Source organism: Rhinolophus hipposideros (assembly GCF_964194185.1).
Source record: "Rhinolophus hipposideros genome assembly, chromosome: 18".
Lineage (NCBI taxonomy): Eukaryota > Metazoa > Chordata > Mammalia > Chiroptera > Rhinolophidae > Rhinolophus > Rhinolophus hipposideros.
Window position 1 is genome coordinate 13,484,308 of NC_138064.1, and position 22,452 is coordinate 13,506,759.

The 22,452-nt window shown below is 38.7% G+C and overlaps 1 protein-coding gene across 1 annotated transcript; it reads right to left on the minus strand.

The window, feature by feature from the left end:
* Positions 1 to 21,543: 21,543 nt before the first annotated feature.
* On the minus strand, positions 21,544 to 22,239 carry LOC308510313 (U2 small nuclear ribonucleoprotein B''-like; the record flags this gene model as incomplete). Its single annotated transcript, XM_081079502.1, has 1 exon — positions 21,544 to 22,239. The coding sequence occupies one exon, from the start codon at positions 22,237 to 22,239 to the stop codon at positions 21,544 to 21,546; it is 696 nt and encodes a 231-aa protein (XP_080935628.1).
* Between the last annotated feature and the right edge of the window lie 213 nt (positions 22,240 to 22,452).

Sequence of the window (22,452 nt, forward strand, 5' to 3'; positions counted from 1 at the left end):
GAGTGGATTGCAGAGAGGCGGATGTCGCCAGTGAGAATATAGTGGTATGGCTCCCCTATCTATTGCTCTGGGGGTGTTCCTTTTTTGCCTAGCCACATCCTGCGTTCTTATGTGGGGAGCAGGACCAGAGACCCCGCAGGCTGCCCTGCATGACAACATATCATTTAAATCTCTTCCATCTTCACAGGAGGTTCTCCCTGTGTGTCTGTCTGTAATTCCTTCTCCCATAATCCAATCCACCAGGCATATTGGATTAGGGGTCCACCCTATTCCAATCTCTTCTTAGCTAATTATATCTGGCATGACCCTATTTCCAAATGTCACATTCTTCAGGGAGGCAACAACCTCCAGGGAGGTTAAGACTTTGACATACCTTTCTGGGGGACACAATTCAACCCCTAAAGACTCAAAAGAGATCTTTATATGCTGCAAATACTTTTCTCAGTTTGTTATTTGCCTTTTTACCTTATTTATGATGTTTAGGACAGAGGTAGGCGGTTTAAATTTTGTGAATTTAATCTATCGATTTTTCTTTTATTCAGTAAATATCTGTGGAGTGCCTACTGTTTACCCAACGCTGTTCTAGAAGCTCTCAATCCGAAGACAAATGAGAGTGGGTGGCTCCCCACTATATGCTGATGGTCTAGGAGGCAGATATATAAACAAATATAATAAGATCACTGCAATAATAGAGATTTGAACTAAGTAGAGAGTGGTAAAATGAAGAAAGAGCCTGCTGAGTTTGGGCAGCTGGGGAAGCTGCACAGAAGAGGTCCTTGGGTGGTAGTTAAGGAAACCAAGTTTCACTAATTATGCCTTAAACATGAAGGCTCCTGGTCAGCTGTGCATAAAGTAGGCAAAGTATGCCCCACAGACCACAGCATCAGCCTCACGTGGCAGCTTGTTAGAAATGCAGGAGCTAAATATACGGTGATGGAAGGAGAACTGATTCTAGGTGGTGAACACACAATGGGATTTATAGATGATGTAATACAGAATTGTACACCTGAAATCTATGTAATTTTACTAACAAATGTCACCCCAATAAATTTTAAAAAAATGCAGGAGCTCAGGCTTCACCCCAAGTGGACTGAATCAAAACCTACATTTAAACGACATTCCTGGATGACTTGGATACGCATGAACGTTGGAGAGGCACTGTCCCTATTCTTTGGAAGTTCTTTTTTCAGGTTTACAGTCACAGGCCTCCATCTGTGATTATAAGGACATAATTGGAAACTCCCCAAGAAGCCTTGCTATCCAAAGGCAAACTTTTAAACCTTTCCCATGTGTTATGTCAAGATACTGATTAGTACATCACATGGGCAGCCTTCACCAAATAGCTTCATAATCCATGGGAAAAGAGACCCAGTTTGCACATTTCAGGGTAAGCTCTGTGGAAGCCAAAGGATGATTTGCTCTAGGGGTGACCCTGGCATGCCCCTGTGATTCAGACCGAAGATAAACTTCCAAATCCATGCCCTGGGTCAGCTGTTCAAGGGGGATTTGTTGCCTCCATTATAATTGGTCTCCCACTTGTATTTTGAGCAGGTGGCTCAGGGAAAAAGGAAACTTTGTTTTATTTATTTAAGCAGTTGAATAAAGGAAGCATCTCTTTGGGAAAGGAGAGAGACAGGAGCGGTTTCTGGTGTGGTAATTGGGTAGAGCAAGCCAGAGGAGGTGGGGGTAAAGGAGAAAGTGATGGGCAGAGAAAAGGGAACTGAGAACTAGGGGGAGAGGAGGGGAACTCTCTCATCAAAGTGTAACAGCTGCTTGGTCACTCAAAACCAGTCCTGTTTACTTGAAAGCCAAGTTCAGTTGTGTGAAGAAAAGGAAGGAACACAAGGTGGGTGAGTAGGATACAGACGTCACATACCGCAGTCACCAGATACTACATGGAAACAAGCGACGTGGCTGAGGTTAGTCTTCAGGCACTCTGCCTGGTGTGTACACCCTGCCCGCACAACCTCTTCCTTGGTTAACTCGATCATGGGTTTTAGCAGAACAAAGACTAGAGTCTGTCTTATACATGCGTACAGATGGTGTGGGGCCAGAGCCAGGAGAGCAGTTTCCAGGCTCTCGCCCTCACGTGGAAAAGTGCTGGCTCAGGTAGTAAATGGCTATCACCTGTGATTGGATGGCCATCAGCTGTGGCTAGTTGGCCGTCAGCTGTAACCAGTGAGCCATTGGCCACTAATATAACTGCCGTGGCTACGCTAGCAGAAAATGGGGGCTAGCAAGAAGATGGGGGTGGAGCTAGCAAGCGCAGATTGCAGTTGGCACAGCGGATTGCAATTAGAAAGTGGGGTTGGTTGGTTGGCAGAGAAGTGGACGGCGGGTTGTGGATAGTGTGGCTCCTACTTTCTGTGTCTCCAGCCCAGCCACCAGCAAGAATATAGTGATATGACTCCCTATCTATGGCTCCGTGGGTGTTCCTTTTTGGACTCAACATATCCTGCATTCTTATGTGGGGAGCGGGACCAGAGACCCCGCATGACACCCTCCATGACAGATGGCATAATACACTTGATCTATGCAGAACAGAGGCATTTAATGCAAGGAATCACCTGGACCACTTTTCACTGCCTTCCTAATAGACATCCTGTTCACCAAGAACTTGTCACTAATTTTAGAGAGAACTTACAGGAATTCATTTCAACTCAACAAATGCATAGCAAGACTTGCTATCTGCCATTTATTTATTGTGCAGGTCAGGACCACCATGTACCGTTGGACAGAGGGACGCTGCTCAACTCCAGGCAATCTTCTTCAGAGCTGTGTGCTATACAATCCATGCCAGTACACTGCTGCACTGGAGACTGGGGTGGAGGGAGGTGATTAAGACAAGGTACCTCTATTCAAGAACTTACAATTTAACATAACAATAAGTAGCTAGGAAAACATCTAGAAGAAACCCTCAAATTTCTTATGATCTATGGAAATGAGAATGGGAAACTTTAAAATCCATTTATGTTCCTATGATGTGCATAGAGACTATTTGGGGGTTTGTGGGCTTTTTAAATTTTTTAGTGAGGAATATTGTGGGGAATATTGGGGAACAGTGTGTTTTTCCAGGACCCATCAGCTCCAAGTCAAGTCATTTTTCTCAATCTAGTCATGGAGGGCTAACCTCAGCTCCAAGTCAAGTCGTTGTTTTCAATCTAATTGTGGAGAGCGCACCTTACTGGCCCATGTGGGAATCCAACTGGCGACCTGCGTGTTATGAGCACTGCGCTCTAACCCACTGAGCCAACCGGTCACCCTGTAGGCCATTTTTGAATAATTTTTGTTGGAGATTTCAAATTTCTGTTATTTTTGAGTTGCCTCTGTTTAAAATGTATAACCTGACCTCTATGACTACTTTACCTTTCCTGTGAAATGAGAATATTTTTAGGCAAAAAAATTTTTTTTAATAAAACAGTGAGAATATGGAATGCTTTGCCACGCAGAATGTCACAGGCCGCAGCCATCTGACAATTCCATCACTAGATTTTCTTATAAAGGAAAAAGCTTGCTTCATTTCATTTTTTTTTTCTAATGCAGTCTAATGGTGATCAATTTCAATGCCTAGCCATGGCCATACAAATTTTGAAGTAACAAATTTTAAGGCTTTGAAAGCTATTAGTTCATTGTGAGTATAAACTCATTTTTAAATACTTTTAAAGTTTTATTCATAAAAATATCATATGCCCCTATCACACAACATATACAAAAGTTAATTCAACTTGGATCATAGACCTAAATGTAAGAGTTAAAACTGTAAAACTTTCCTAGAAGATGTGCTCCCTTCAGCAGAACATATAATAAAACTTTCCTAGAAGAAATTATAAGCATTAATCTTCACGACCTTGGATTAGGCAATGGTTTCTTAGAGATGACTTCCAAAGCAGAAGTGACAAAAGAAAAAATAAATTAATTGGACTTCATTAAAATTAAAATTTTTTGTGTTTCAAAAGACACCACCAAGAAAGGGGAAAAACCTACGGCATGGAAGAAAATATTTCAAATCATATATGTAATAAGTCCCTTATAAGTTATATAAAGAACTCTTATAATTCACCAGCAAAACAAATAACCCAACTAAAAAATGGGCAAAGAATTTGAATAGTCATTTTTCCAAAAAAAGATATATAAATGGCCAGTAAGTACATGAAAAGATGCTTAATATCATTAGCCACTAGAAAAAATGCATTATCAAACCTATAATGAGATACCACTTTATATGCACTAGGATGGCTTTATTCAAAAAGATGGATAATAACAAGTATTGTTGGTAAGGATGTAAAAAAAGATTGGAAGGCTTGTATAATGCTAGTGGGGTTGCAAAATGGTGCAACCATTTGAGAAAAATTCGGTAGTTCCTCATAAAGATTCCTCAAAAGTTTAGACATAGAGTTACCATATGACCCATTCCACTCCCAGGTATATACCCAAGATAATTGAAATATATTCCACACAAAAATTTGTACACAAATGTTCATAGTAGCATTATTCATAATATCCAAGAAATGGAAACAACCTACATGTCCATCAACTGATGAACTGACAATATGTAATATGTTCATATTATGAAATATTGTTTGACCTTGAAGTCTCTTACATGAGGCTTCAAGACACACTCTAAACTGAATGTTCCAAAAAGTGCATTTACACATTGAAAGAGTTAGGAACAAAGAGTCATAATATCTACAACTTAAATTGTTCAGTAATAATAACAACAATAATAATAAGTGTGAATATATAGAAAGAGATAAGGTACACATGGCAATAATAGTGAGAGGTTAAGGTATATAGTTCATTATATCATTCATGAAACTTTTCTCTAAATTTGAGCTTTATTTTCAAAATAAAAAGTTAAAAATAATAAGGTGGACTAAATATAGTGACTCTAATTTGGGGGACTTAAATCAAGGTCCCTAAAATTTACTATGTGCATTCACCTGTTACCTAAAAAATTAGATGGGGTTTTGGCAAAGGGCAGTAAAAACAGCATCCCCACCACACCACCTTCCCAGTCTTGGTTTCTGAGGTGGGCTTCTTGGTGATGGGTGGTATGTGGAGAAGAAAACATATCCTATCCCAGCCGGTTACTTCAGAGAGTCCCAGTCCTTCCTGTTGGCTGGTCAAGGTACCAGTTTGGAGTGCTGTCATGTGGATTTCTTCTCCTGCTCCTTTATTCCAAAACAATTTTTAAGTGTTTCATCTATGTTATAAAAACTTTATTTCTATACACATAAGACAATGACTGAAAGGATACCTACCAAACTTGCAGGAGAGGAAGGAAAGAGAAGTGAAAAAAGGATTTCTACTTTTTACTTCACATATTTACACATATCTCTATTATTTTAATGTAATACTTTAGTATTCATCATGAGTAGGTATAGTTTCTGGGATGAAATTCCATGGTCTCAATAATTTGCTTTAAAACATTCCAGTAAAGAATAAAAGGGCAGGGGGGGGGGGATAAGTAAATGCAGCAGCAAAATCTTGATAATTATTGAATCAAGGTGATGCCCAGATTCTCTACTTTTGCATATATTTGAAATTTTTTTATAATAAAAATTTTAAAAGATCACCATGAAAAAAAAAAATATTTTAAGAGCTAGAGAATGAGGGAGAAGAAAGTAGCACCCATTCCACCAAACTATATGAACTCTCTGTCTTGTTTTTGAAAAATATTTAAGTTCATTGGAAAATGCTTACTTTGTATCAGGGATTGGCAATACTTTTCTGTAAAGGGCTGGAATAGTAAATATTTTAGTCTTTACAAGGCTACAGTCTGTGCTATAATAACTCAGTTCTACCATAGTGGAGCAAAAACAGCCACAGACAATACATAAACAAATGCACGCAGCTGTGTTCCAATAAAATTTTATTATGGACACAAATTTGAGTTGCATACAATTTTCACATGTCACAACATGTTATTCTTTTGATTTTTTTCAACCATTAAAAACGTAAATCCGTTCTTAGCCCATAGGCCATACAGGAGAAACAGACTATCGGCCGGATTTGGCTCCCAGGCCAAATTTTGCCAACCCCTGCTCTATATTATCTGAAAACCCTTATTTTATATATATTTTATTCTTCAGCATTTTCCTAATTTTTTTTTACAATAAACATATACTTCTGATAAATAATGTTTTTAAAACAATAATTTCACTCTCCCCAAGAATTGAGACAGGAAGATCTACCACGGAGATTAAGTTCCTGCTCATCTGTCCTGACCATCTTCTGGAGCCCAGATCGAATTAAAAAAAAAAAACTTCTGAAGATTTCCTTCCTGTTCTGGGATTCTGTCTCCTCACACAATCAAATGCCTGTAACATAATTCCTTTCAATTTGGAAAGCAATCCTCTCTCTTGCTTCACTCTGAAAGTATATTTCCGAAATTAGTCCTCTAGGCTGAGGGGCCTCCTCCCCCATCTGGGCAAATGTGATTAGCAATCGCATCTGGTGTTCAGGGAACCAGGCAATCTCGCTCCTCTCCAAGCCTGGAAATATGAAACACAGTAAAAGAAAGAAAAAAAAAGAAAAGAAAAAAAATACAACCCTGCGGAAGGCCACAAGGGGGCAGAGAACCTGCAACCCACAGAAGAAGCGGGTTGGCCCCAGAGAGAACATACTCTTTTGTAAATTGCCCCTATTATCTAAATCCCTTTGAGAAACCAGATGGATAGTATAAAGACTTCGATTTATTCACATGAAATGGTAATTCACAAAATTAAGTGTGCCTTTTTCTTGAAGCCTAGATAACTAGGGTCTTTCAAAAAGGCCAAGGCAAATTGTTTTGTTTTGTTTTCTCTTGTGGTCCAAGGTCTGGAAAATTTGCACATTTTCTTTCCCAAATGGGGAGATTTGTTCTAGCTCACAAGCAACCATTGCTTTGCAAAAATAGTCTTTTTCATTGTTTCATATGTAACAAAAAACAAACCAAGTTAAATTTAAGGGGGGAAAGTTCTCATGTATTACAACTACCCTATTTTCCCCCCCTTCTTCTGCCTCCACCCCCACTTCGGTTCAAGCCATTGTTTCTCAGTCTAGTTGTGTAGGACACGGTTCCCTAGCCCATGCTGGTATTATGAGCCTTGCACTCCCCAGGCCGAGGCAGTCTGTGGGCAGCTCTCGCCGGCTGCCGGCCACTCATGCTGGCCACCAGCCGCTCAGGCCAGCACACAGCAGCCCACCTCCAGGGAGAGCCATTGTTCACAATTGTAGCTGTAGAGGGCGCAGCTCTCTGGCCCATGTGGGAATCGAACCGGTGGCCTTGGCATTAGGACCACCTGAGCCACTGGGCTGGCCCACAACTACCCCATTTTTAAAAATCTGGGAATCAAATGGAGAACTACAAAGGATATAGACAAAGGAACTACAACTCAATCAGTTTAACCATATAAATTATTCCAAAGCAGGCATATCTCCTTTTACTGCCCCTCATTTTATTGCCATTCACAGGTATTGCCTTTTTAACAAAGGAAAGATAAGACCCTCCATCAGCAAAAAGATTAGGACTCGGTTTATCATGATACTTGCTTTATTACAGTGGTCTGGAACCAAACCCGCAAATCCCTGTACAATATCCTAATATTATTTCCTAATTGTGATATGATATTGTGATTTACAGTAAGAAATATTTGTTTGGTCTTGGTCCCCATTCCTGGCACAGAGCTCCTAAAACCCTTGGAATTTCCTAAATGATTAGAGCAGCAAGGTGTCTTTTGTTGTGGTAATGAGGTGATTTTTGAAAAGCACCTCAGGTAGGTGCTGGTTGCCAGTGGAGCAAACCTAGTGATTAGAGGGCTGGAACTTTCAGCCACACTCCCGGCATTCCATGATGGCTAATGATTTAATCATTCGTGCAACCCCATAAAACCCCAGAAAGGGTCGGAGAGCTTCCAGGTTGGTGAACACGTGGAGATTTGTAGAGACTGCTGAGCGTGGAGAGGGCATGGAAGCGCCACACCCATTCCGAAAACCTTACCCAATGCATCTGGCTGTTCCTGAGTTATATCCTTTTATAAAAAACCAGTAATCTGGTAAGTAAAATGTTTCCCTGAGGTCTGAGTGCTTCTCTAGCAAATTAGGGGAACCCAAAGAGGGGGTCCAAGGATCCTCCAATCTAAAGTCTGTCTATCAGAAGCCCAGGTAATAACCCAAACTTTTGACTGGCATCTGAAGTAGGGAGATAGGGTGGAGGAGGCAATAGCCTTGTAGGACTGAACCTTTGGGATAGACACCAGCTCAGGATAGATCATGTTAGAATGGAATTGAATTATAGGACACCCCGCTGGTATCCTGGGGAAATGCTGCCAGGAAAGCCCCCCACATATTTGGTGACCAGAAGTGAAGGGTTCTGTGTGAAAAGCAAAGGAAACACACAGGTGGAAAATTGTTTTCTAAAAGACTAAATAATACACAAGTGTAAAAGAAATATAAAAATTTAAGTTTTGCCTTTTCCAAATAGCAAATAATAAACAACAGCTAATGGTAACTGTCATGCAGGGCGTCAGGCAGGGTCTCAGCTCCCACTCCCCACATAAGAACACAGGATACGGTGAGGCCAAAAAGGAACACCCACGGAGCCATAGGTAGGGGAGTCACACCACCATAGTCTCACTGGCGGCTGGGTTGGAGACACAGGAAGCAGAAGCCACACGATCCACAACTTACCGTCCACTTCTCTGCCAACCAACCAACCCCACTTTCTAACTGCAATCCACCATGCTAACTGCAATCTGTGCTTGCTAGCTCAGCCACCATCTTCTTGCTAGCCCCCATTTTTCTGCTAGCGTAGCCACGGCAGTTATATTAGTGGCCAATGGCTCACTGGTTACAGCTGACGGCCAACTAGCCACAGCTGATGGCCATCCAATCACAGTTGATGGCCATTTACTACCTGAGCCAGCACCTTTCCATGTGAGGCCAAGAGCCTGGAAACTGCACTCCTGGCTCTGTCCCCATAGTAACTGTATCTAACATTTATTCAGCACTCAGTGCCACTTATTATACCAAGTACTTTTCATGTGTTATTTAATAATCACCTTGAACCTGGGCATACATAATACTGTTATTCCCTTCTTATAAATGCAAAACTATTTCTCTCACCTGAACATTCCTAAACTCAGTCCTGCCTGGTCAGCATATCCTACTCCCTTGCAAGTTTCCACCTAAAAGAGGAAATCTATGTAACCTTCCTTATATTAACAAGCATAATTATTCTTCATAAATAGGAACAATCAAGAATCACAACACAAGAGCAAAACACTTGACCTCACTTCCACCTCCAGCTGTGCCCCATGTTTCACCTTTCCATCACAGAAAAACTCCTTAAAAGTTTCTATACTTCCTGTCCCCAATTTTTTTGCCCATTGTCTTATTTAAAAATGTTTTATTGTGGGAAATCCATATGACACACTTTACCATCTGTCATGCGGGAAGTCCTGCGGGGTCTCAGCTCCCACTCCCCACATAAGAACGCAGGATATGGTGAGGCGAAAAAAGAACAACCACGGAGTCATAGGTAGGGGAGTCATATCACTATAGTCTCGCTGGAGGCTGGGTTGGAGACACAGGAATCAGGAGCCACACTGTTCGCAACTCGCCATTCTAACTGCAATACGCGCTTGCCACCATCTTCTTGCTACCCCCATTTTCTGCTAGCGTAGTCACGGCAGTTATATTAGTGGGCAATAGCTCACTGGTTACAACTGACAGCCAACTAGCCACAGCTGAGGGCCATCCAGTCACAGTTGATGGCCATTTACTACCCGAGCCAGCACCTTTCCACATGAGGGCGAAAGCCTGGAAACTGCACTCCTGGCTCTGTCCCCACAATGACAAAAGCCAAAAGTTATTGTTTTATTAAAGATGCGTACTTTGGATGGCCTCACTGTAAAAGAGAGGTATAATCTTTCTTCTCTGGGGCCTCCTGAACAAAATGATTTTAGAAACAGTTTTGTAAAAATCACTAATATCAACAATAACAGCCTCTTTTGTTTTATACTAAAAGGAAGATTTTTAGAGACATGTTTAGAATTTTAATATACCTACTGCAAAGAAATATTACATAGTTGTAGACATAACCTTATGATGTCTGGTGCTGCCAGAAAGATAAATACAAAGTCGGACAATTAAGTTCGCGAACTTAATTGTCCGACTTGTATACGTGTATGAAAAGAATAAACTTAATAATATCAGGCAGGATATAACTGATAAATGTCTAACTAATGCATTGTTTTGTGCACCTGAAACTAATCAAAAAAATGTTATAAAAGAAAAAGAAAATGGCACAATAGAAGAAGAAGAAGAAGAAGAAGAGGAGGAGGAGGAGGAGGAGGAGGAGGAGGAGGAGGAGGAGGAAGAGGAGGAGGAGGAAGAAGGAGAAGAAGAAGAAGATCAGGTAAAAGTGAGACTACAATTTTCATTCAAAGAATTCTAAATGTTTGCAAAAGTGAGTTATGCTATTGTGGTACCTCTTGCCAAATTACATTAACTTGTGATTTTTCTGAAACGTTGTTTGGGAAATGTGAGCTCCAAGGAAATAATTGAAAGAGAAAGCATTGCATTCTCCATGTGAAAAGATATAAGACGAATCAGAGTGTTTCCTTTACCTAGAGGTTATATGTAGAGAGTACTGACAAGGAGAAGAGAAAGACAGTAAAACTCCTCCAACAACATGTTCATAAATCTCAGCAAAATTTTTCTAGTCCCTCAAGTTGAAACAAGTCAAAATACTCCAGTAAATTGGCTTTACCTCATGCGTGATATTATTAGGTGTTGAAGTGAAGTAATTGGTGACTTGGCTTCCTTAATCTGATCAAAATTAAAATCCTCCTACCTCTCATCCCTTTTCTTTCAAAAAATGGTATTCGTTTTTGTCTGTCACTTTGCTCTTTAATTCAAGGTCTCAGCTTCCAGTTTTGTTTATTGAATATTAATAAGTCACATTTATTGGGCTGGTGCTCTCAGCCAGACATGAAGGACTTGCTTTCATGATTTCATTCAACAATCTCTATATGCTCGTAAAGTGGAAGACATGCCCTCTTTGCAGATGAGGGACCTGGAGAGAGATTCAGAAACTTGCCCAAGATCACACTGTGGTAATTGGTCTAACCACTATCAGGAAGCAAACAATGCTCTGTCTCATGCAAAAACAATGCTCTATCTCATGTTCCTAACCAAATATAAAAAAACAAGAACCAAACAAACCAAACATGCATGATATCCTGGAATAGAGATGAATTGTCTGGGAAGTACTTGCAAAGTTGAAGTATAGTAAGTGGAGACTTTAATTCCATTAAGGGGATGAAGTGGTGTGTAAAGAACGTTATAGTTCCCAGGAAACCCCTGGAAGATCATGCTCCTCACAGAAAAAGAAAGATGGAGGGGAAGATTTTTCTGCACAAGCCTTTAGAGCAGTGGTTCTCAAAGTGTGGTCCATGGAACACCAAGACCAGCAGCCCCTGAGAACTTGTTAGAAAGGAAAACCATAGGGCCCCACTCCAGAGCTATTGAATTACAAACTCTGGAGTAAGGCCCAGCAGCCTACGTTTTAACAAGCCCTCCAGATGCACTATCCGGTTTGGGAACCACGGCTTTAGAGTTTTATTTTGTGAGTGACTAGGAACTCGGATCAACACAACTTATTCCACACAACATTTGCATGTTTAGATTTTGGACCCCGTTTACAGAGCACATTAACATGAACATATTTGAGAATATTAATCCAGTTCAGCTATGTGTTTTCCCACCATTGCCTAATTTCGTGCTTTGATTCTGTAGGTTTAAACTAACAATAGCAAACATTTTTCAAGGACTGACTATTCTGTTTTACATTGATGACTTCACTGAGTCTTCATAACAACTTGTAAGGGGTGTGCTAGCCTTACCCTCTTTGTAGCAATGAAGACACTAAGGCTGAGAGAGGTTAAGTAACCTGCCCAGGTCACAGCATGAGTACTTGACAGTGAAGATTTCAATCTTCCTAACTGCTAAACTACTTGGGACCAAAACCTGTTTCCAAAGAAATCTATTTGAGGGAGATTTCTAGGAAAAAACAAACTCTACCCAAGAAACTTAAATATTGAAGAATTTGTATCCTCTCTGTTAAACCAGTCAGTCGATAAGAAGCAAATATCAGAGTCCTTCCAAATATATTATCGTGACGCTCAAAGAGTCTTCAGAAACTTAGGTTAATTCCTTGGGATGTTTGGAAGAGATGTCACACTTAGGAGATTTCGTGGATCTACTGATGTTAAGATTTCGATGAGGCTATTTCTGAAGCAATTTGTCTTCTTCTATCTCTGAATGATGCTATCATCATCATCCTGTAGAAGTGCATTTATCCCCAGGTGTGACAAAGAACCATGCCACAAAGCATATCGCACCGACAGATCTTATATCCACTCCGTTTGTCGTATTTTGGCCTAATCTAGAAACATAGTATGTAGAAAGAAAGATTATTACTGCAAGCTCCATGACTTCTATTCTCAATGTTTAATTATTGCTTTGCTGGTTTGTTGATTTTCAGAACCCTTTCTGGATAGCTGGCTTACTGCCTTATATAAATATTAATTATTGCTTTATTATCATGTACTATATGTAATTAACCAAAAACAAAGTGAGAAAGTTGGGAATTCAAAAAGTTTGAAAAGCTGGCCGGCCCGGTGGCTCAGGCGGTTAGAGCTCCATGCTCCTAACTCCAAAGGCTGCCAGTTCGATTCCCACATGGGCCAGTGGGCTCTCAACCACAAGGTTGCCAGTTTGATTCCTCGACTCCCACAAGGGATGGTGGGCTCTGCCCCCTGCAACTAAGATTGAACACGGCACCTTGAGCTGAGCTGCTGCTGAGCTCCCAGATGGCTCTGTTGGTTGGAGCGCGTCCTCTCAACCACAAGGTTGCCGGTTCCACTCCCTGACTCCCTCCAAAGGATGGTGGGCTGTGCCCCCTGCAACTAGCAACGGCAACTGGACCTGGAGCTGAGCCGCACCCTCCACAACTAAGACTGAAAGGACAACAACTTGAAGCTGAACAGCACCCTCCACAACTAAGATTGAAAGGACAACAACTTGACTTGGAAAAAAGACCTAGAAGTACACACTGTTCCCCAATAAAGTCCTATTCCCCTTCCCCAATAAAATCTTTTAAAAAAAAAGTTTGAAAACCTCTGCCATGGGCCCCTCCCTCCCTCATGGAATTCTGAGGCTCTGCCTCATTCCAGGGTCAAAGCTGAATATCCTGTACCCATGGAAATCTGGAAAGTTTTGTCCTTAATCCTTTGTAAAACAGGTCAGTTTGGGGGTGACTGAAGAAGAGAGGGACAATTGGGGATATGAGGTGGGTACCACGCAGGATGGTGCCCAGGCAATTCCAGAGCAAGAGTCTCTCTGCTTCCAAGACAATGTGTTAGGATTTTGTTCAGTGCAGAAAGGAAAGCTATACCAAGAATAAACTTACTTAAAACACAGCATCTGTTTTTACATGATGGGAGTGTTTCTTTTGTAAAATCCCCACCACCAGGGTAAAGAGGATCAAATATATGTTGATGGAAGGAGAATTGACTCAATGGAATTTATAGATGATGTAATACAGAATTGTACACCTGAAATATATGTAATTTCACTAACAATTGTCACCCTAATAAATTTAATTTAAAAAAAAATCCCCACCACCACCACTCCAACTGGGACTTCTTGACACATATACAGAGGGTGCCAAATAATGTATACACATTTTAAGAAAGGAAAAATACTATATTAAAATTAAGTTGAAGGTAACCACTTTGAGAAACTCTTGTAATTGCAGAAGTCAAATGTGACTTGTATTCATCTTTTGTTATCGGTATATATTGAGTACTACAATTTTAATAGTTTTTTCCTTTCTTAAAATGTGTATACTTTTTGTTTGGCACCCTCTGTATATCAGAGGTGTCAGCGACTTGGAAGGAGAATGATGATAATGCAGGTCATTCATTGGGATTAGAAGGTTAAAATGCTTCTGGAGTTACTTGTCTCAGCCTCTTTCCTTCAGCAGATATTCCATCCTGTGTCCTACCTCAGTAGGGACCTTTCCCAGCTCCTTTGTGAGAACTTTGGAGTCTTTTTAGTGCCAATGAAAGACACAGGTTTCTTCCCACACGTTTGTAACTGTGAAGTGACGACTTCCTAGGGCCATTCCTGCTCTTGCCCTGGTCCCACCAGGAATGCAATCCAAGCATACCATTGTCATATCCAAAAAAATTACCCATAAATCCATCTCCATTTACAAAGAAATGTTGGAGATGTTGCTAAAGAGTTCCAAGAAAAGGAAAATGGGATTTCATGGTACAACCTTAGTGGGATAGGTTAATGAAGACCTATCCTAAGTGTTGAGAGGGACTCGGGAATGGAGTAATCTGGCAAGAACATTTTATGTGGAAGAAACAGGAAATGAAACCCATGAGATAGAACGTTGGCATGCTTGAGAAATAGGAAGAAGTTAAATATGGCTAAAACAGGGTTTCTCAGAATGTTGTCTGGAACAAGATGAGGAATTTGCACCAGAATGTAAATCAAAGTACTACTTTTTCATCAAGAAAGTCCTCCTACAAAAAGGAAAAAAAATTAGTTGAACTTAACAGCATACTCGAGTGTACACTGTTAGTGATGTAATTGATTCTCTAATGGTACACATTCCTTTTTTGATTTTGCAGAAATATTTGAAGAATATTGAAGAAGCATAGTTTAAGATTATGTAAATTTGATATTTTGTGACTTAGTAATTTAACGATACTCTAATATCTTTTATTGTTGAAAAGAAAACATTGATGAGAAATCATTCAATATTTTACAAATCTTCTCCAATCACCACTACACTTTTATTTTTAATAACATTCCAATCTTTGTTCTGTGCTTCTATTTTATGCACTTTCAGTCATATGGTACACACACTTTTGCTTTTTCAGTTATTATCGAAGTATATGCATTTTATATACCTATAAATAGAAATAATAAATGTTATTTTGACAACTATTTTAGTCAATAGTTAACAATTCACTGAAGCATCGACCTTTCGTGAAACATTTATTTACTTTTTTCTCTTGTTTTAAATAACCTGGCTGTGAAAATCAAAGTACTGACTTCATTTCCTTCTTTTGGATTATGTCCTTTAAAAAATTCCCAGAAGTTGAATTGCCAACTAAAAAATGTTTTACACTGTGGGTTAAAAGAACTCACTTTTACTATATATTGCTTTATTACAATATGTATGCTTAATAATTTTAAATTTTATCTGTAGCACTTTTAGTACAAGACAATTGGTACCTGTTAAACATTTTTTTAGAATTCTCAATTCTATTTGGTTGGTGCAAAAGTAATTGCAGTTTTTGCAATTATTTTTAACCTTTTAAACCACAATTACTTTTACACCGACCTAATAAAAGAGTTGGCATCCACAAATGAACTTATGCAAAATATTCCATTATTTATACTTGTATGCATATGTACAGAGCATGCCAAAAAAATGTATACACATTTTAAAGAAAGAAACAAATGTACTAAAATTGTAATAGTCAATATATACCGATCACAAAAGAGGAATACAAGTCATGTATATACATTTTTTTGGCACCCCGGGCATATATTTCTACAATTCAGTTAATAAAATAATTAGCAAAATTGTTTATTGCAACAATTTCTAAGAAACACTAGACATTAACATCTAAAATTGTAAGCACTTAAAACACAGGCACAATCCCTAAAGAGCCATTGGTCTTTCTGGAGCCTTCCTGTAACCCTATCATATAAAGGCACCATGTGTCAGTTACCAGGAAGAACTCAGGTTGTGACCTTGAGTTCACTGCTACAAATGAGGCAGGCTTGTACCTCTAGAATTGGGAAGAATCTAATTTATTGCACACAAAAATCAGGAAGTTAGGAAATCAAGGGCAACTAAAGGAGCTCACCTAGGTATACCCAGAGACAAACCAAGCAATCAAATTAAAAAGAGAGAAGCTTTATTTCATCCCATCTGGTTTTTTAAATAGTGACATTTAGTTTTGAGGTATTAACTAAATTATAAAGCTGAACACAAAGATTCTCTTCTATTTAGTTTTTTAAGGACACTAAGATCTTAGTCATTCTTTCATTGGTAACAATATCATGGAGTTTCAAAGTAAATCTTTCCTTTTCATGACTTCCTGGTCACCAATATGTGGCAGGGCCACACAGGTAGAAGAGAGAGATGTCAATGACCCCATGTATGGTCTTTGTCCTCCGCTGTGACTTGAAAAAAACACACATAGTTTAAAGAGAGCTGGGCCCAAAGCCAAAATATGATTATATTGGGTTCTACTTCATACCAGCATTCCAGCCCATTTTGGCCTTTGTCAGCCCTGGAGAGGAATTTGCTGCATTCAGCAGACAATTTTTGTAGATACCATGCTGAGCATTCAATAACATCCTTCCCTCTGTTCTGTGTGTGACTTTGACACTAACCCCTTATTAAAGCCAATATGTAAAGGGTAGAAAATATCGCTTTTCCATGGGAATGTTTACTTGTGAGATTCTGCAAAGGGAACATTGCGTGCTGCTTGCCACCTGCAAGGGTTATCATTTCAAACTATAAAGTCACACTATACTTTGAAGAAACTTCCCAGGAAAGGTTGACCAGAGGTACAGTTCACAGTGCTGAATGGAGTAGCTGTTTGTAGACAAAGGCTTCAAGCCCATGCTGAGTCCAAGAGGCGGTACCATAAACAGTAAGAGGCTCTTCAAACGTAGTCACTAATCAAAAGGCTGACTCCCCACATGCATAGAGTGAAAGAGACTTCTTATTTCCATTAGGTTTCTTCAGGTACACATATGCAGGCACATGCACGAGTATGTACACACACACACACACACACATGCACACACAGTCCCCACAAACCTTAATAACTGTCTTCAAAAGATGAGGGGTGCTAGGAAAAGTTAAGGCCCACGTGCCGTTCACTTGAGATGTCAACTGGCCTTTCCATCGGTAAACCAGCAGACACTTATTGCTAAAGTGAGAATCTTCTTTCTGAGCCTATCCCCAAGTTAATCTTGTTACAAAATACTTCTCTTGAGGGTTTATTTTTAAAATGCACTTATTGGAAAAATAGGAATTTTAAGAAAAAGGAAATAATCCAAGCAATGTTTCCATTGAAATTCAAAAAGTAAAACAAGTCTGTCTTATTAGATACTTTTGAGATTCTTATTTGCAACTCAGGAGCATCAGGTGTTCTTATATTTAGAATCAAGTTTTTTCTGCACGTGGAAATAGCTTATCTGATAGTTTGCATGCTACCAAGGAAATTGGCTAATGGGTAGATTCTTTGATTTGGATGTTCTGTTTGTATCTTGGTTAAAAAATCAAGTTCATAATACTATGTGGAGGAAAACACCCACACACTCTTTAGTCATCAACTAAGAAGTTTGAATCGAGTAGCTAAAATATACCCTATGAAAGTTCCAATAGACTATTTCAGAATGGTGCTATTTTATTGCTAAAAATTATTTGCTTGAGCTGTCAGCACATGAAAAAGATAAGTTGTAATAAATCATACGCCTAAACTAAGAGCTAAGCCTATAAAACTTCTCAAGAAAAAAAAATCTTTGTGACCCTGGGTTAGGCAAAGAATTCTTAGGGCACAAAAACATGATCCTTAAAATAAAAAATATAATAAAATAGACTTCAAATTAGAAACATCTACTCTTGAAATAGCTTGCTTAAGAAAATAGCTTGCTTAAGCAAGCCACAGATTGCTACACAATACTGACCAACCACTATCTCATAAAGGACTTTCATTAAGAATATATAAAGAATTTTTATAATCCAATAATAAAAATACGAACAACCCATTTTTTAAAAAGGCAAACACTTCATCAAAGAAGAGATTCAAATGTGACATGGAGCACTGTCATGATGGAGAATGATTTACGGCACACTTTAAAACACGCCTCCTCTCAATCATAGCTCACACCCAACTGACTGCACCGAACAAGTTGAAATTTGTTACACACTGTTACTAAGGTTCCACGCACCACTTCCCATATTGAAGATCTCTGCCTTTCCATTGGATGACACTCAGCAGCAGCATTCAATCTATTTTGTGATCACAACAGAAAGGCTTCGTGTCCCACATCACTTCTGGTATGGAAATTTCTGTCAAATAAAAATATTACGGTGTGTCTTCATCTGCTTTATTCACCGGATCTGGCACCGTGCAACTTCTGGCTCTTCCCAAAGTCAAAATGACCATGGAAGGTAAACATTTTGAATCAATTCAGGACATCAAGGCAGCCATGCAGCGCAACTAAAGACACTCATGAAAGAGGACTTCCAGAACTGCTTCAAAAAGTGGAAGTATGATGGGATAAGTGTGTTCGAAGCAAGGGGGAGTATTTTGAGGGGGATTAATGGCAATGTGTCTTTTACTCTAATAAATTTGTGTAATTTAAACATTCACCGTATTTTTCAGTCATACCTCCTTCTGTGTGATTCCATTCACATGACCTTATAGAAAAGAAAAAACTATAGAGACAAAAAAATGGAGCAATGTTTTCCAGGGACTGACAGTAGAGGAGGAGGTTAATTACAAAGTTGCACAAGGGGACTTTTGGGGGTGAAAGTGTGGTTTTATATTTTGACAGTAGGGGTGGTTTCACAATTACATTTGTCAAAACTCACAGAACTATAAAAGATGCATTTTACCAATGTAAATTATACCTCAGTAAAAATGTTGGATTAGATTCCTATTTTATGCCATATTAAAATTTTCAGTTACTTTAAAGATTAAAATATAAAAGGCAAAATAAAACGTTTAATAGCCAAGACAGCGAAGTACCTTTTAAGATCTTAAAATAGGAAAGAATTTCTTTAAAAAAAAAAAAAAACCCACAATATAGAAAAAAATAGGTATCTTTGTTACTTCTGTTCATCTTTTCATCAAAAGATAGCACAAAGAGTGAAAAGTCAAGTACCAAATGATAAGATGTTTGTAACACATATAACTAGCAAAAGATTAGTACCCAGAATATATAACTACCCAGTATTATAATATATAAATTCTCAAAAGAATAAAGCACATGGCAAAAATCAGGCAAAATCAAAGTCAACTCATTTTAACTATGACTGCACACAGCTGAACTTTGTGTTGATGGGCTGTGATGTTGAGTGAGTAATAGTCATAGAAGAATAAAGTATAATTCCATTTATATAAAATTCCACAATAGACAAAATTAACAATGATGTCCTTGGTAATATATCAATGATTAAACAATAAAGAAAAGGGAGAGAATGATAGCACGAAATTCAGGACAGTAGTTAACTTTGAAGTAGAGGAAGGAGGGGGTTACAGGTAGTTTTTCTTTTCTTATAAGCCTGGGTGGCAGATTCACACATCTTTATTTTATTATTAGATAAAGTATATTTACGTGTTTTATACACTCATGTGTTTATGATTATGCTAGCTCAGGTCCTCTAAGAAGCCAAGATAGAGTTAAATATTCAAGAGATTCATTAAGGCAATGCCTAGAAATGACCATGATACAGGTTGGACACCTGGAAAGGAGAGAGGGTTGGAAGTAGGATTGGGTAGAAAAGAGCCTTGGACTAGCAGCACAGTTCTAAGAAAGTTTTAACCAGGCCAGTGAGAAGTCAAGGCTACCCCTCAAAAGAGTCTCCATCTTACAGGAACAGTCTTCTTGCCAGGCCCACTCACTGGTTGGGATTAACCTTGGGAAGTTAGACTTGGTGTGAATTTGGCAGTGAGTTCAAAAGGCAGCAGCTGAGCTGTCAGTCAATTACACTCCCCACAACAGGAGATCTGAAAGGTGTATTTTTGTGACCACCACAATGGTATGTTTTAAGTTCTTTTTTACTTAAAAAAAAAAATGGGGGCCGGCGCGGTGGCTCAGGCGGTTAGAGCTCCATGCTCCTAACTCCGAAGGCTGCCGGTTCGATTCCCACATGCGCCAGTGCCCTCTCCACCACAAGGTTGCCGTTTCAATTCCTGGAGTCCCACAAGGGATGGTGGGCTGCGCCCCCTGCAACAAGCAATGGCAACTGGACCTGCAGCTGAGCTACACCCTCCACAACTAAGACTGAAAGGACAACAACTTGACTTGGAAAAAAGTCCTGGAAGTACACTGTTCCCCAATAAAGTCCTGTTCCCCTTCCCCAATAAAATATTTTTTAAAAAAATGAAAATGGGCAAAGTTACCAAAGAAGGAAGGAAAGATCTTTGTTACAGAAAAATGGCATCTAAGAAATGTAGAAGTAATAATAGAACTTGAAAAATCACCTTGTTCGAGTCCCCAAAGTAATAACGGATTTGGCAAAGATTATCAGTGGGTGCTAAAACGCAGGGCAAACTCAATCTCACCCCACAGATTACTAACCAGAGGCAAAGGAAAATACATGTTCCCAATGAAGGGATTCAGTGATTACCACCTTAACCGAGTGATCAGACCTGAGCGTTGGTTGCCATGGGGCGACATGAATGTTGTGTGCAGGCACACCTCACATTTATAGGGCCTGGGGTGCAAGAACACAAGGCCACATGCCACTATCTGAACATTTAAAACTTGTGAATCGGTACCAACTTTCATAAAGTATATTTTATTCTTATGTCTTGACAAATATACCTTTATAGTGTATATATGTATAAAGTGATGATATTTATACAGACTTTTAGATGACTGAAAGCTGGAAAAACATCAAAGGCAACTGAATTTAATTATTATTGTGCACATGTGAACTTTGTATTGGTGTACTGTGATGTTGTAATAAGATAAAGACATATAAATAATTTTATTATATATTTATTTGGGTAATACTAAAGTTTATTGCCTTCATTTCAGTAAAATCACTAACTAGGTTCTTAAAATCAATAATTTGACATAAACTGTATCCTGTAGATAGTAATAATCTATAGGATTAGAAATATAAAATTTAATGGCATTCAAAGTGTCCAAAATTTGAATATATTTTATCAAGAAATACAAATTACATAAATACAAATATAGAAAATTTAAATTTATTTTTTATATCTATGCTGTGCAAAAATATTTTTTCTTCTTAACATTCAAAGTGATCTATTAAAAGGCAACTGTAATTTGTTAACAAATATAAATTTTTTTTAATTCTCCTTTGCTTTTATTAAAACGGTTCAGTGTTTTTCTACCATTAGCTGCTCCAAAATGCTAGAAAAGCATCCTATTACAGTTTTATATACCTTAAGATGTATTCCAGACTAATGTAAGTATTTGATAAGACAGTGGGCCGATAAATGAAGTATTATGTATAGAATACAAATAAAAGTTTATTGTACAAAATTAAGGCCTTCACATTTCATAGTTCACTAAGGCTAAAGGAAGAATAGGTAATTTTTTAAAAACCTGAACAAAAATTTCACTTTTACTTACCACCACCCCCAACTATTAAAATGGCCTGACCAAATGTTATTAAAACAAACAGTATAAATAACACCAAGTCCTTTAAAGACAACTATCCCAAATGCTATTTCTTGGCATAGGTGATCTTCATGGCATGGGATGGTGTGAATTTAAATCCTTGTAAAGCATCCCTGGCAGCTCCAGCCTGTCCATCATTTTCAATTCAACAAATGCAATGTCATGCCTCCCAGGTACCAAACGTACTTCCTTAAAACCAGGGAATTGATTAAACAGCATGGATAACATTATCTCATTAGTCTCTTCCGGTAAATTATTGAGGAATAAAATACAGTTTGGAGGGTAATCAGGGACCTGAGGATTTGGTGTAGCATTTCCTTGGGTATTAGCTGAATTTGGTGTTCCCTGACCAGGCTTTTTATTTGCAGTCATTGCAGTTTGTTCCACCGTTTTGTTTTTTTTCTTTTCTTTCTTCTTTTCTTTGTCAGCAAAAGTGCCACGCATTTTGGATATTATGTCAGAATCTGGTTTTGCATACTGGATTCGCAGTGGTTTACCATAAAATGGAAATCCCTGCAACTGTCTCAGGGCATTCGTGGATGAGCCCAGTTCTTTAAATATAACAAAGGCCTGTCCCCTCATCTTCATGGTCATTAAAGCCACAATATCTACCACGTGGCCAAATTGAGAAAACAGGGCACACAGGGATCTCTTCAATTCTTCTTTTTTAATTTTGTCATTCATATTGTTGATATAAATTGTATGATTTGGTCGGATATCCATGTTTGGGGTTAAACTGTTCAAACAGCCTGAGGCCAGCGCCATGGCCAATAAGAACACAAAGCCGGAAACGTCAACAAATATAAAATTTTTAATGGAAAGTAATTAAAGCTGAGGTTATATTTAATTATTTAGAAAATTTGATGAAAGCTTATTAAATATTTTTATAAAACTAAAATTTTTGTAATTCTAGCATTTGATATTCATCCAGTTGCCTATATATATAAATAATCATACTTTATGCATGTACGAAATTGT